This window comes from Bufo gargarizans, chromosome 11 (assembly GCF_014858855.1).
Source record: "Bufo gargarizans isolate SCDJY-AF-19 chromosome 11, ASM1485885v1, whole genome shotgun sequence".
In the NCBI taxonomy this organism is placed as follows: Eukaryota; Metazoa; Chordata; class Amphibia; order Anura; family Bufonidae; genus Bufo; species Bufo gargarizans.
The window spans coordinates 95,594,009-95,609,569 of record NC_058090.1 but is presented as its reverse complement, the minus strand read 5'-3'; the positions used below and the strand labels follow the sequence as shown (position 1 = coordinate 95,609,569).

Below are 15,561 nucleotides of genomic sequence, written 5' to 3'. Positions count from 1 at the left end.
GGTAAACCCATGCTGGTTACCACTTATAATATTATTTACAGTCACATTCTCCTGTATATAGTCCCTTAAGAGTCCTTCAAACATTTTCCCCACAACAGAAGTTAAACTTTCTGATTTATAATCTTTTTTAATATGGGCACCACAAGTGACTTGAAATTTTCAAAAGCTACAGCTGACCCTTCAGATTTGTGTTTTTGAATACCCCCTTAATATCATTTAGTGCCCTTTTTACAGTAGCTTTAAGTCATGTGGGGTTTAATTTTAGCCTTTTATACTTGTTATACTTGAAGCCCTGCATCATTAGAAATTACCAGATCTAACAGAGAGTTGCCTCTAGTAGAAGCTTCTACAAACTGGACCATAATGTGGTCCCATAGCAAGTTGAGGAATTTCCTGCCTTTTGCAATTGAGACAGAACCAGTTTACTGCCCTTTGTAATTCCACCCATAAGGTTTCAACAATTTCCTCTTCCACACTTGTTTTCATATCACTCCACACGTAAAGGCACACACCTTCGCCTGTTTTATTGGCCCTGTCTTTACTAAACAATGTAAAACCCTGAAGATTAACATCCCAGTCATATGAAGAGTCCAGCCATGTCTCAGCCTCACCAACTACATCTATGTGTTCCTCTAATACCATAGACTCCAGCCCCCCCATTTTGCTTGCTAGACTTCTGGCATTTGTAAACATACATTTTAAGTTACTATTTAATTTTCAACATTCAGTTCCTGGAAAGTGAATATTCGAGATTTTTTTTGATAACTTGTTTTATATTGCTGGTTTATAACAGTTTCATATTAGCAACAGCTCTGCTATTCATCGGTGTACATATAGTTTTGCCCAGTCACCTCCTTACTTTCCTCACTAATCCAAGCCCCCTCTAAATCCCCACTGTCCCCTCTCTATGTACTCTTTCTACCCCCTTCTTCCTCCCCCTTCCTAGTTTAAAAGCCCCTCCAGCTACCTAAACATTTTTCCCCTAGCACAGCTGCACCCTCCCCATTTATGTACAGTCCAACCCTACACTGCTGCACGTTAACGCAGCCGACATTAAATTACATTTTGTCATTCTAATGGTAATATTAGTAGTAAAAATGGTTTTTCAAGTTTTTAAATTCCACATGTTTCCAACAATTAATTCCTTCCAGTACATGTACAGCAAATGTAAGGACTTAAAGTTATCACCCACTGTTTGGTTGCTATTGCATCTTGTGGCCTTCAGAAGGCCCTAAGGCCTGCCATAGCAAAGTTCCTTCTTATGAACTTACTGATTCTCCCATAGATTACAATCGGGAGACTAAAACAAATGCAAAAATAATAATCCATCAATGATCATACAATCAAAAATCAAAGAACCAAGTCTGATTTGTTGGCATCAAAGCTGTGCTTCATTGCTCACTGCTTTTCTAATGGCTTCTTTAATATCCTTGTTCCTAACACTGTAGATGATGGGATTTAACATTGGAGTCACAACTGTGTAGAGGATGGTCACCACTCTGTCCTGCTCTGCAGAAGAAGCAGATCTAGGGTGTAGATGCATAAACATGATGGTACCAAAGTAGAGAGATACCACTAGTATGTGGGAACCACATGTCGAGAACACCTTTTGCCGCTCCTTATTAGTACGGATCTTTAAGATAGTTATGAAAATGCAAAGGTAGGATAATAGAATTAACAAAAAAGAACCAAGAACAACTATAGCAATGGAGATGTACTCTGCTAACTCATTGAGCCAAATATCTTGGCAAGAAAGTCGGAATAGTGAAGGCATCTCACAGAAAAAGTGACTAATGAGGTTGGACTTACAGAAGGGGAGTTGAAAGGTTAGAAATGTGAGAATAAATGAGATTAAAAAACTCATAATCCAACATCCAGTGACCAGACCTACGCACAGCCTCCAGTCCATGATTGCTCTGTAATGTAATGGATTACAGATAGCAGTATATCTGTCATATGCCATGACGGCAAGCAGAAGACATTCAGTGCCACCCAGAGCCAAATGAAAATATATCTGTGTTGCACATCCCACAAAGGAAATACTTCTGTCCTTGGATATTGCATTAAATAAAATTTTAGGGACTACTGTTGAGGAAAAGCACATGTCAATCATCGAGAGGTTACACAAGAAAAAGTACATGGGGGTCTGAAGTCTGTGGTTCAGTGCAACAACAGTTATCAACAGGAGGTTTCCTGATAGGGTTATCATGTACATCAACGAAAACATCAAGAAGAAAACAATCTGAAGATAAAAAATATCTGACAGCCGCAGAAGGATAAAAGTTCTTACCAACGTTTGGTTTCCATTGTCCACAGTATTGTCCAACATAATTTTGTTTTTTGAGCGGTGACAATTTAAAAGAATTTTACTTAAATACATTTATGACCTTTCAAGTTGATGTACAAAGAGCTAATTACGTGGTGAACTCTACTTAAAAAGATCATATATGGGCACAGAAATTCTAAAAATCAACATAAAAAATTAACAAAATTATTCCCAAGTTCGGCATAATAATGCTACTGATTGAGTCTTACTTTTGGTTAGTTTGGAAAAAAATTTAATACTTGAAAATAAAAAAAGTACAAAACACTAAAGAATATGAGAACAGAAAAAAGAACACTTTACTATACTTCCAAGTTGCCACAGGATAAGAAAGATTAAAAATCAACTGGAGTATACTAATATATTGATTGACTTGGTTTTAGAGGATAGCATTGGGTAAGATAAATTCCTGAAGGTTTATTTCTCCACCGTTAAGTCTGATAGATAGCACTGGTCATGGCCAGTTCTGTAGACATGTCAATGAAGATATAGATGCATCTAATTCAGATCGGGGTTTTAAATACTATTCCATTACTATTTTCTCCCAATGAGCTCAGTCCAATTAAAATGCTAAAATTTGAGAACTCAATCACTTGTGCAGTTTTTGTCTTTGGAGAGAGGCCATTAAAATAAATCCTTCAGGCCCTTCGTTGTCTTAGAAAAGTTATACACATGAAATAAAGTTAACAAACATTGGTGAACAATCAAAATCGAAATCTTTTTTAAGAAGATTTAAGAAGATTCATAAGTTTATTACATGTTCTACCAGTGCCGCCCTACGCTGCAGACCATAACCTGAATCCACCAGGTTAACCCTATATATGCTGTGGTCAATGTTGACCACAGGATGTACGGGCAAACAGGCATCGGAGTCTGCCAGCTACGGAAGCCTATGAGAACCAGCCCCCAGGCTGGATCTCATAGGCACATTGTCAATGTATTACTGACAGTGTAATAGATTACAATACGTCATGTATTGTCATGCATTGTAGAGGGGATCAGACCCCCAAAAATTGAAATCCCATAGTGGGACAAGAATAAAACAAAGTGAACAAAAAGTGATGTACATCATACAAAATTAAAATTTCAAGTAAAAAAATCCCCCTCTCTTATAATAAAGTCATATAAAATAAAAAAATAAATAAAAACAGACATATTAGGTATATCCGCGTCCATAACAACCAGCTCTATGAAAATATCACATGATCCAACCTGTCAGTTGAACTCCGTAAAAAAAAACTAAATAAAACTATGCCAAAACAGCCATTTTTGGGGTCACCTTGCCTTACAAAAAGTCTTATACCAAGTGACCAAAAAGTCGGATGTACTCCAAAACGGTACCAATGAAAATGTCACCTCAATCATCCTGCAAAAAACGAGCCCCCACGTAAGACAATTTTCAGAAAATTTTGCTTTGAGAAAATGGCAACACAAAATCAAGATTTTTTATTTTCAAAAATATTTTTACTGTGTAAAATGTAACAAAAAGAAAATAGACATTATCAAGGCATCCATAATGATCTGCTCTATAAAAATATCACATGATTTTTGGTCACCTTTAACTCACAAAAAGTGTAATACCAAGAGATTAACAAGTCATATGTACCCCAAAATGGTACTAATGAAACATCACCTCATCCTACAAAGAATGAGCACCCAAACAAGATGATTGGAGGAAAACAAAAACAAAAAAATATGTCTCTCAGAAAATGGCATTACAAAAACATAATATTGTTTTCAAAAAAGCTTTGTGTAAAACATAAAAGAACTATATATAAAATTGGTATCTCTGTAATCGTACTGACCAGCAGAATAAATACAGGGCTCTTTCCCTTCTGACCCTGCTGTGTGCCCATACAGCACTTTACAACCACATATGGGTTGTTGCCTTATTCAGGAGAGAATGGGTAAAAAAAATATGGGGTGCATTACATCCTTTTGACCATTGGGAAAATGATAAATGTGGTTCTAATGCAACATTTGGTTATAAAATAAGTAATTTTTTATTTTTACGTGCAAGTGTTTCCAAATTCGATGAAATGCCTGTTGGGCCAAGATGCACACTGCATCCTTGAAAAATTTCTTGGTGGGTGTACTTTCCAAAATAGGGTCAATTCTTGGGAGCTTCCACCGTAGGGCTACCTCAGGGTGTCTTCAAAAGCAACATGGCACCTAAAGATTATTCTAGTGAAAACTGCCCTACAAAAGGCATATGGCACTCCTTTACTTCTGAGCTTTGCTGTATGCACATTCAGCAGTTTACGACCACATATGAGTTGCTGCCATATTTGGGAGAAAATGAGCAACACATTATGGGGTGCATTACATCCTGTTTCCCTTTGTGAAAATGTAAAATGTGGTGTATATACTTGGGTATATATATATTTACTAGCAGAAGGACCAGGCTTTGCATGGGTATATTTCTTTTATTTCATTTAATGTTTGTGTGAGGTTAAAAGATATCCACAGTGTTCTCCATCACAGTGACCTCTACCGCATCCCGTCCCTTTAACAGTGACTTCCAAAGTACCCCACTGCCTTAATGGTGACCTTCACAGTGGCCATCCCCCTTAACAGTGACTTCCACAGTGCCCGTCCCTTTAACAGTAAACTCCACAGCGCCCGCCCCTTCAACAGTGACCTCCACAGCAGCCGCCTCTTTATTAGAGACTTCCACAGTACCTCATCTACTTAACAGTGATTTCCACAATAACCTTCCCTCTTAACAGTGACCTCCAGTGCTCCGTTCCCTTAAAATGCAACGTCCATAATACCCCATCCCCTTAACAGTGACCTCTACAGCACCACGCCCCTTAACACTGACCTCCATAGCAGATCGTCCCCTTAATTGTGACCTCCACAGCAGCCTGCCTCCTTAACTGTGACTTTCACAGCACTCCGCTCCCTTAACAGTGTCATCCACAGTGCCCTGCCCCCTTAAAGGAGACCTACAGCAGTGAAGAAAAATGGCTGGGTTGTTATGGAAACGTGGCGTAAAACTGTGTGTATGTCAAGACTGGAGGACCTGCAAGCTTCTATTGGCTGATAAAAGTAATGTGACCATGTGTGTGGCAATTGAGCTATGAGTGAAAGACCTGCAGGCTTCTAGTGGCTAATGCAGGTCATGTGATGGTGCCATATTTGCATTTTTTTTTGTAATATCTCAAGAACAGTACGTCCTGGAGAGCTGAGACCCAGTCTAAAATCTTCCCGGACACCTAATGTACCTGTGTGCCAAATTTTGTGCAGATCGGTCCAGTCATTTGGCTGTGCATAAAGAATAGACAGAAATATATATATATATATATATATATATATATTATATATACAGTACAGACCAAAAGTTTGGACACACCTTCTCATTCAAAGAGTTTTCTTTATTTTCATGACTATGAAAATTGTAGATTCACACTGAAGGCATCAAAATTATGAATTAACACATGTGGAATTATATACATAACAAAAAAGTGTGAAACAACTGAAAATATCTCATATTCTAGGTTCTTCAAAGTAGCCACCTTTTGCTTTGATTACTGCTTTGCACACTCTTGGCATTCTCTTGATGAGCTTCAAGAGGTAGTCATCTGAAATGGTTTTCACTTCACAGGTGTGCCCTGTCAGGTTTAATAAGTGGGATTTATTGCCTTATAAATAGGGTTGGGACCATCAGTTGCGTTGTGGAGAAGTCAGGTGGATACACAGCTGATAGTCCTACTGAATAGACTGTTAGAATTTGTATTATGGCAAGAAAAAGGCAGCTAAGTAAAGAAAAACGAGTGGCCATCATTACTTTAAGAAATGAAGGTCAGTCAGTCCGAAAAATTGGGAAAACTTTGAAAGTGTCCCCAAGTGCAGTCACAAAAACCATCAAGCGCTACAAAGAAACTGGCTCACATGCGGACCGCCCCAGGAAAGGAAGACCAAGAGTCACCTCTGCTGCGGAGGATAAGTTCATCCGAGTCACCAGCCTCAGAAATCACAGGTTAACAGCAGCTCAGATTAGAGACCAGGTCAATGCCACACAGAGTTCTACAGCAGACACATCTCTAGAACAATTGTTAAGAGGAGACTGTGTGAATCAGGCCTTCATGGTAGAATATCTGCTAGGAAACCACTGCTAAGGACAGGCAACAAGCAGAAGAGACTTGTTTGGGCTAAAGAACACAAGGAATGGACATTAGACCAGTGGAAATCTGTGCTTTGGTCTGATGAGTCCAAATTTGAGATCTTTGGTTCCAACCACGGTGTCTTTGTGCGATGCAGAAAAGGTGAACGGATGGACTCTACATGCCTGGTTCCCACCGTGAAGCATGGAGGAGGTGTGATGGTGTGGGGGTGCTTTGCTGGTGACACTGTTGGGGATTTATTCAAAATTGAAGGCATACTGAACCAGCATGGCTACCACAGCATCTTGCAGCGGCATGCTATTCCATCCGGTTTGCGTTTAGTTGGACCATCATTTATTTTTCAACAGGACAATGACCCCAAACACACCTTCAGGCTGTGTAAGGGCTATTTGACCATGAAGGAGAGTGATGAGGTGCTGCGCCAGATGACCTGGCCTCCACAGTCACCGGACCTGAACCCAATCGAGATGGTTTGGGGTGAGCTGGACCGCAGAGAGAAGGCAAAAGGGCCAACAAGTGCTAAGTATCTCTGGGAACTCCTTCAAGACTGTTAGAAGACCATTTCAGGTGACTACCTCTTGAAGCTCATCAAGAGAATGCCAAGAGTGTGCAAAGCAGTAATCAAAGCAAAAGGTGGCTACTTTGAAGAACCTAGAATATGACATATTTTCAGTTGTTTCACACTTTTTTGTTATGTATATAATTCCACATGTGTTAATTCATAGTTTTGATGCCTTCAGTGTGAATCTACAATTTTCATAGTCATGAAAATAAAGAAAACTCTTTGAATGAGAAGGTGTGTCCAAACTTTTGGTCTGTACTGTATATACCTATATATATATATATATATATATATTTACATATTTAACCCCTTCCAGCAAAAGACAATTTGGACCAAATGTCAATGCCGTTTTTCAAATCTGACTTGCGTCACTTTATCTGGGTATAATTCTGGAATGCTGCCACTACATTTACCCATTGGGCAGTTAGCCAGATATAACGTCCCTGCCTGGCTTATGGGTCCATTGGTGGTTATGTGGACCTTGCCACGGATGGCATTGCTCAGCGCACACATGATTTTGTCCACCACTTGTTCATGCAGGGCAGGGATAGCCTGCCTGGAAAAATTATGGCCCGCCATAAGGTTTTTTTAAACTGTCAATCACCACCAGACAGAATGATAGCATTTTAAAGGGCAGGAATTTGGAAATGCTGGCATTTAGGGACAGGAATTGCAGGTGGGTAGCGGGGTACTTCCTCTTTCTATCCAGTGTTTGGGGGATGGACAGCTGAATGCTTCCATGGGACAGCATGTGACATTTCTGGTGGTGGTGCTGTCACATCCCCTCTTTGCCTGGAGCCAGGTGACCCTGTTGCTTGAGAAGGCGAGGACAAGGCCGAGAACTCAGCAGAAGAGGGAGCAGCAAGAGCCTCAGATCTTTTGTCATTTTTCAGGTGTCTACTCCACTGCAGCTCGTGCTTTGCATTTAGATGCCTGGTCATGCAGGTGGTTCAGAGGAGTGGCAGAGGCCTAAATGTTTCTGGTGCAGGCAGAGGTCGCAGGAGAGTAAGGGGGTGTGGCAGCAGGAGTCGCAGCGAGAGGCCTGAGCTCCCGGTGTCATCTAGCGGTCGTGTCTTGACCAGCAACCCAGTGGTTCTTGAATGGTTCACTCGGTCATCCACTTTCTACCAAGTGAAATCAGACACCCCCAGCCAAGAGTCGGTGGATTACTCTTACACAACGCTTCGTTGGCATGGCCCGGGAGCAGGCCCTGTGCCCTCACCTGTCCTCAACCTGCCTCTGTCCTTTCCTGTTCCCTCAGCCAGAGAATAATTGTATGCTGTGGGCTCAGCTCCACTATACAGTGAAAACAAGCTACTAGAGGACAGTCAGCAGCTACTGCCCAACCAAGATCTGGAGGAGACATCTGCAGCTTCCTCCACTAGGTGGGCAAGTAGTGATGGGGAGAGTTGCATGGGAGCAGATGTTGCGAGCGGTCAGGCTCCTGACCCAGAGACCATTGAGTAGGACATCAGTGACGTGCAGACAGTACTCGATGATCATGATGTAGCTGATCGCACTTGGGAGTAGGGTGATGAAGGGGCAACATCATCATCGGGAGAAGAGGGTGGCAGCTTGCCCGTGAGGCAGCAGCGGAGCCAGCAAGTCGCTAGCATGGCCGTGAGTCAGCAGGGTGGCAGCATTGGGATGTCGGGAGCAAAATGTACACGGGGTTGACCACCCTCTTCGTGGGATCCTATCTGCCTGAGAAGTAGAGGTGCACGGGTTCATATGTTGGACCGACTATGCGAACGGAGAATGGCCATAAATGATTTCTTGATGATCCAAACGGACAGGAGTACTCTTCTGTGTAACTTTGATGTCAGCCAGTGACAGCTCATGCGTGACACCTGCCATTTGCTCAGGCCCTTTGAGGAGGCCATGTTATTTGTCAGTCACCAGAACTATGGGATGAGCAACGTTATTCCACTGCTTCATGTCCTGAAACAGATGCTACTAAATCTGGCTGGTCAGGTAACTGGAGACATGGCACCTAGATCTCATGGCCACATAAGCCCTGTGGGGGCTGAACTGGAGGAAAAGGAGGACATTGCAGCACAAGCAATGTGTAGCGAAATGAGTGGTTTTTACACACAGGTGACAGGAGAGGAGGAGCAGGAGCAGCCAGAGGAGCTACAGGGTGATTAGGAAGACAAGGCAGAGGACCCAGACACACCTTGGCAGTATGTAGTGAAGATAGAGGCAGGGAGTCGCTCCGATTCACTTGCAAAAATGGCCCGATGCACGCTCACATGCTTGCATAGTGACGGCCGAATTGTCACCATTTGGCAGAGGGATGACTTCTTGCTCTCCAGCTTGTTGGACCCTAGCTACTGGTCCTTTCTCTCAGCGGGTGAAGAAACTACTCACCCGCAGCAGCAGCTAAACCTGGAGCAGGACCTGAACCAGCAGGTGGCAGCATACTTGGACAGTACCCTGCCACCCCACACTGAAGATCCGCTAGACTACTGGGCAGCCAAACTGGATTTGTGGCAACTAGCAGAGTTTGCCTTGTAAAAGCTGTCCTGCCCGGCCAGTAGTGAGGCATCAGAGAAGGTGTTTAGTGCGGCAGGGGCCATAGTTAGCCAGGATTTCCACCCATCAATGCCTGATGCATCAGACTAGATCATCCATGGTGCCACACCAACAATTTGACAAAGGAGACCAGTTTCTTCTGGCTACCTGGTTCAGCTACTCTTCTGATGCTGCCACCAGCCTGATGCCATACATCTGATGCCAAGTGCTTCTTCTTTCACCCACCATCTTGAGCTGGTACTCATATTGCCACCCACCTCCCAACTCTGTCACCGGATCACTCTGTGGTCTCCTGATGCTGCTGCCACCGTCTCACTATGTCACCTTGCCACATTGTGGTCTACTGATGCTGCTGCAACCTCCCCACTCTGGTCTCCTCATGCTGCTGCCACCTCCACACTATGTCACCTAGCCACTCTGTGGTCTCCTGACGCTGCTACCACCTAACCATTCTGTCACCGGGTCACTCTGTGGTCTCCTGATGCTGCTGCCACCTCCACATTATGTCACCTTGCCACTCTATGGTCTCCTGCTGCTGCTGTCACCTCCACACTGTCATTGTGTCACTCTGTGGCCTTCTGATGCTGCCGCCACCTTCACACTGTCATTGTGCCACTCTGTGGCCTCCTCCTGATGCTGCCCCCACCTCCAGACTCTGTCATTGGGCCACTCTGTGGACTTCTAATTTGTTGCTGAGACTGCCCAAATAAGTGAAGTTTGCAGTGATTCTAAGAGCGATGCCTGTCATCTGTATGTCATACTGACTTACAGTATTATTTCACTACCACAGCAGACTCAGTATGCATGTGTCATGGTGTGGAGTGGGGGAAAACCCCCACCGTATAATGGGAACTGTTACTAGGCCAGACAACAATGGAGGGAGCAGGCCACAACCTACAGCCGCCCTAATCCTGACCCCGATCTCCTGACGACATGAGCAAACCCTGAAGGTGGGATGGCTTATGCACTGGAACTTGGAACCTACTGAGCCTGACGGTTCCTGGCATAGGGGTCAGGAATAGGAGACAACCAGTTCCTCAGGGACTCAGACAAACCGGAGTCTCCAGCTGCCTAATAACATGTGGAAGGGAAATGACCATATGCAGCATCTGGATCGGCAGGTAAGAACACCGGAAAACTCACTTACCTGCTGCTGCTACCACGACTGGAACCCACACAGGTACAGGTGCCCACACACCAAACAGGACACCGTCCAGACAACACACACACACAGGAATCCAGCATACCTGTTACTGCCCCATACAAATCGCGTGCGGTGTGACGCATGCGCCGCCCGGAACCCACGACGCACCTGCGCCGGCGTCACACCGAGCGTAATTTGTATTTAACCCGACCCTCACAGTAGACCGGCAGCTCCTTGCTTTCTCTGCCGCGTAGCCGTCCCGTGCTCCGCAACTCATCCTGGTAAGTCCGCCTCTGCCTCCCCTGATCCCCATATCTTGCCACTCCCCCATATCACTCCAGTATGGACCACGATCCTACAGATGCGCTCCCCCCATAGGTACCTCATACCCTGCAACCAACTCTATGGCCTCACTCCCTCTGGCACCTCGTACCCTATTACCATCTCTATGGCCTCACTTCAACAGACACCTCATACCCTGTAATTCTCTCTATGGCCTCACGGTACTCCAGGAGTACAACCATATACTTGGATATCGCTTTCCCACCACCACTTGTGCTCGCTGTATTCCGTTCCATTGTCTTTCTCCCCTTATTTTCTGATTATATGCTCAAATTACTTTATATAGTACTATTGTGTCTTCTTTGATGACTCATCTGTGTCCAGGCATCGTCTCACACGCTATTTTGATTTACCTATCTGTGTCGGATCGGCATATTTCGTTTGAATGTCTCTTCATCACCGATTTGCATTTGTATGCCTCAGATTCTTATTTTATGTTTTACACTTTCAGCGATCTATTGATAAAGGTCTCATATGACCGAAACGTCTTGAAACACCGCAGTTCTCCATATGACTCTCGGCGCAACACTATTTCAATAAAAAACTGAGCAATTAACGCCCGACTGGGGCAGTATCTTGTAATTTTACCAGAAGAATCATTTACTTGCTTATTATTGCAAATGTTGCTGGCACCTACTTCACAGTTTGAAGTGTATGATTCACAATAAATCCACCTGGCATATCTTAATCCTCAAGAGTGTGCTTGGTTTTCTCTATAAATATTGCGGACAAGAATAGGCATTTCTATAATGGGCCTCCTGTTCCATTCCACAAATTGCGGAAGGCACATGGGCGGCATCCGTGTTTTGCGGATCTGCAATTTGCAAGAAAGAAGGAGTCCTTTGCCTCAGTTAACCCCATGGATGCCACTGGTGGCTAATGACTGTGGCATCTAAGGTGTTAAACAGCTGGAATCAATGACAGCACCAATTTCGGATGTTGCAGCAGAGTGTCAGCTGTATGTTGTAGCTAACACTCACCGCTGATGGCAGCGGCTCTGTTCTTGAGCCCCTGCCATCGCATACCGGGGGACTGCACAGAAGCATCAGGGGCACAGGGGGCACTGGGGAGATGGGGGCAGGCACAGGCAACATCAGGGGCATAAGGGACCTCTGTGGCACAAAGGAGGCCATGGCTGATTTCAGGCTCTGATCTCCAGAAGTGAGCTCAGAGCCTGAAACCAGCATTTTATCACTGGCATGCTGAGATTGGTTAGTCTTCACAGGGTATTTACTGATGCAAGAGAGGGGAGAGAAGTAGTCGGGCGGCACTGCTTGCACTGGTGATGCCGTAATGAACCAGACCGTGATGCGGTTAAATGTGCTTCTTAACGTGGTGCTCAGCAAAAAAGATACTGTAGACAGTAGATTGCAACATGGAGAGAAGGCGGAAATAAAGTTGCGGCACTCACCGAAGTATATAACTCTTCTTTATTGAAGCTTCCTCAAAGGGTAGCTGGAGGATCCAGGGGCGGACACAAAGTTGCGAGCGGCGACGGCCGTTTTGCGCGCAGGATCGCGCTTCCTCAGGCCACTAAATGCGTCATCGCGCATGCGTGCGCTTTATGCAGGTGGATAGGGGGACGGCCGACGCCGTCAGCAACTATCTCGCTCCCACGGATATGACGTAGCTAAAATACATGCGACCAACAGGTTCGGTCATAATGTAAACATACTGAAAAAAGTACAGCACCAACATTGGAGATATATAGGGAGAAAGCGGACATCAGGGGGTATAAAGTGCAGCAGCACAACATGTATATTGAGACTATAGTGGTAATATCAGGATGGTATCTTATGAGTAGTAATAATGGAAGCGGTCACAGTTTGTGGCCCCCGCCGCCAACTACACCTAATCACATTTATAAATAAATTCACCAATATAGGGAAGGGGGAGGTGCGCTTATATTTAGGGCATGTGCGCAGCAATAGGCTCCTCTATGTCGAGCGCATGCGATTCACAGGAACACCGACATATCATTCCTGTCATTCATTCCCACCGCATGCATAGCCTCCGTCCGCATAATCCACCTTGCCTCCCTCTGCAGGAGCAGGCGATGCCGGTCACCACCCCGAGGGATGGGACGGACATGCTCTACGCCCGCAAAAGAGAGGCAACGTGGATAAGCGTCGTGGGCCGTGCGAATATGCTCGATGAGGCGTGGACTGCCTGATCGAATGGAGCCAATGTGTTCGCGAATGCGCTCGAATAGAGGGCGAATAGTTTTTCCTATATAGAAGCGCTTACAAGGACAAAAAACACATATACCACATAGGACGTACAGCAGTTAATAAAGTCCCGTACTGTGTGTTGTACCCCGCCTATCTGTAGGTATTTACTGCAGACATTTAGTGCGCAAAAAGAACAATGGCCACACTTAAAATTGCCCACAGGCTTTCTCAACCAACTCTCATCCCTGGGTATGGAGAATACGCTTCTAACTAGTTTGTCTTTGATTGTAGGACATCTTTTAAATGTGACCAATGGTCTATTGTCAGTAAAGCTGCTAAGAGTGGGGTCTCCTTTGAGTAAGTCCCAATTGCGGTTGATAACCTGTCGGACCATTTCGGCGACCGGGCTATATTGGAAAGAGAAGGCGAAGCGTGAGGGTTTGGCATTGGTGCCCTGTTCCATGAGCAAAACGTTACGGTCAAGCTGAGCCGCTTTTTGAAGGGCTGATGAGCCCTCTCCCAATGGATAACCCCTATTAATGAGCCTAGCCCTAAGTTCTCCAGCCTGTCGATGGAAACTCTCGTCTGTGTCATTAATCCTGCGCAGTCGGACGAACTGCCCATACGGGACTGCGCATTTGACAGACGGTGGGTGGAAGCTGGTCTGGTGGAGGAGCGAGTTGGTCGCCGTCGGCTTCCGATAGCCGCTGGTGTGTACCACCCCATCTTTCACCATAACATGTACGTCTAGAAAATCCAGAACCTCACCGCCAAAATTGATGGTGAACTTCATGTTCATACGGTTACGTGCGTTCAAATGTTCAACAAATGCACGACACGACCCCTCGCTCCCCGACCAGACCAGGAAAATATCGTCCACATATCTTAAAAATAGGTGGATGTGGCGCATATAGGGGTTATCCATTGAGAAAATATAGGTCTCCTCAAATACCGCCAGGTACAGGTTGGCAAATGTGCACGAGACATGCGTGCCCATAGCCGTACCTAGTACCTGGCGGTACCACTGTCCGTTAAATTGGAAGACATTGTTACTTAGAACAAGGTCCAATGCCTCATGGACGAAGTCACTGAATACCGCACTCTTATTGCTTCTGCTTAAAACGGTGCGCACTTAATGTCTGCAGTAAATACCTACAGATAGGCGGGGTACAGCACACAGTACGGGACTTTATTAACTGCTGTACGTCCTATGTGGTATATGTGTTTTTTGTCCTTGTAAGCGCTTCTATATAGGAAAAACTATTCGCCCTCTATTCGAGCGCATTCGCGAACACATTGGCTCCATTCGATCAGGCAGTCCACGCCTCATCGAGCATATTCGCACGGCCCACGACGCTTATCCACGTTGCCTCTCTTTTGCGGGCGTAGAGCATGTCCGTCCCATCCCTCGGGGTGGTGACCGGCATCGCCTGCTCCTGCAGAGGGAGGCAAGGTGGATTATGCGGACGGAGGCTATGCATGCGGTGGGAATGAATGACAGGAATGATATGTCGGTGTTCCTGTGAATCGCATGCGCTCGACATAGAGGAGCCTATTGCTGCGCACATGCCCTAAATATAAGCGCACCTCCCCCTTCCCTATATTGGTTAATTTATTTATAAATGTGATTAGGTGTAGTTGGCGGCGGGGGCCACAAACTGTGACCGCTTGCATTATTACTGCCCATAAGATACCATCCTGATATTACCACTATAGTCTCAATATACATGTTGTGCTGCTGCACTTTATACCCCCTGATGTCCGCTTTCTCCCTATATATCTCCAATGTTGGTGCTGTACTTTTTTCAGTATGTTTACATTATGACCGAACCTGTTGGTTGCATGTATTTTAGCTACGTCATATCCGTGGGAGCGAGATAGTTGCTGACGGCGTCGGCCGTCCCCCTATCCACCTGCATAAAGCGCACGCATGCGCGATGACGCATTCAGTGGCCTGAGGAAGCGCGATCCTGCGCGCGAAACGGCCGTCGCCGCTCGCAACTTTGTGTCCGCCCCTGGATCCTCCAGCTACCCTTTGAGGAAGCTTCAATAAAGAAGAGTTATATACTTCGGTGAGTGCCGCAACTTTATTTCCGCCTTCTCTCCATGTTGCAGTCTTCACAGGGTAACCAGAGTGATCACCAACTGGTCCCTTGCCGGCTTCTCCCATATCTCTGCTCTTGGTGAGAGCAGAGACTCCATGGCTGTGAAATTTTTCCAAACATGTTCCAATATTGTTTTGAATTAGGTTCATGAGAAACTAAAGTCCTTGACCAAATCCAAGCAAATTAACATCTATATGCAAAGGTAAGGTGGACATATCTGTGGGGTGTGCACACTCTATGGTACAGGTATCA

At 45.0% G+C, this 15,561-nt stretch overlaps 1 protein-coding gene across 1 annotated transcript; it reads right to left on the bottom strand.

The window, feature by feature from the left end:
• Window positions 1-1,378: 1,378 nt before the first annotated feature.
• On the bottom strand, window positions 1,379-13,997 carry LOC122921440 (olfactory receptor 10V1-like). Its single transcript, XM_044271418.1, has 2 exons — window positions 13,587-13,997; window positions 1,379-2,242 (listed from the first exon to the last, which is right to left on the bottom strand). Exons 1-2 carry the CDS (start codon window positions 13,995-13,997, stop codon window positions 1,379-1,381), a joined length of 1,275 nt encoding a protein of 424 aa, XP_044127353.1.
• Between the last annotated feature and the right edge of the window lie 1,564 nt (window positions 13,998-15,561).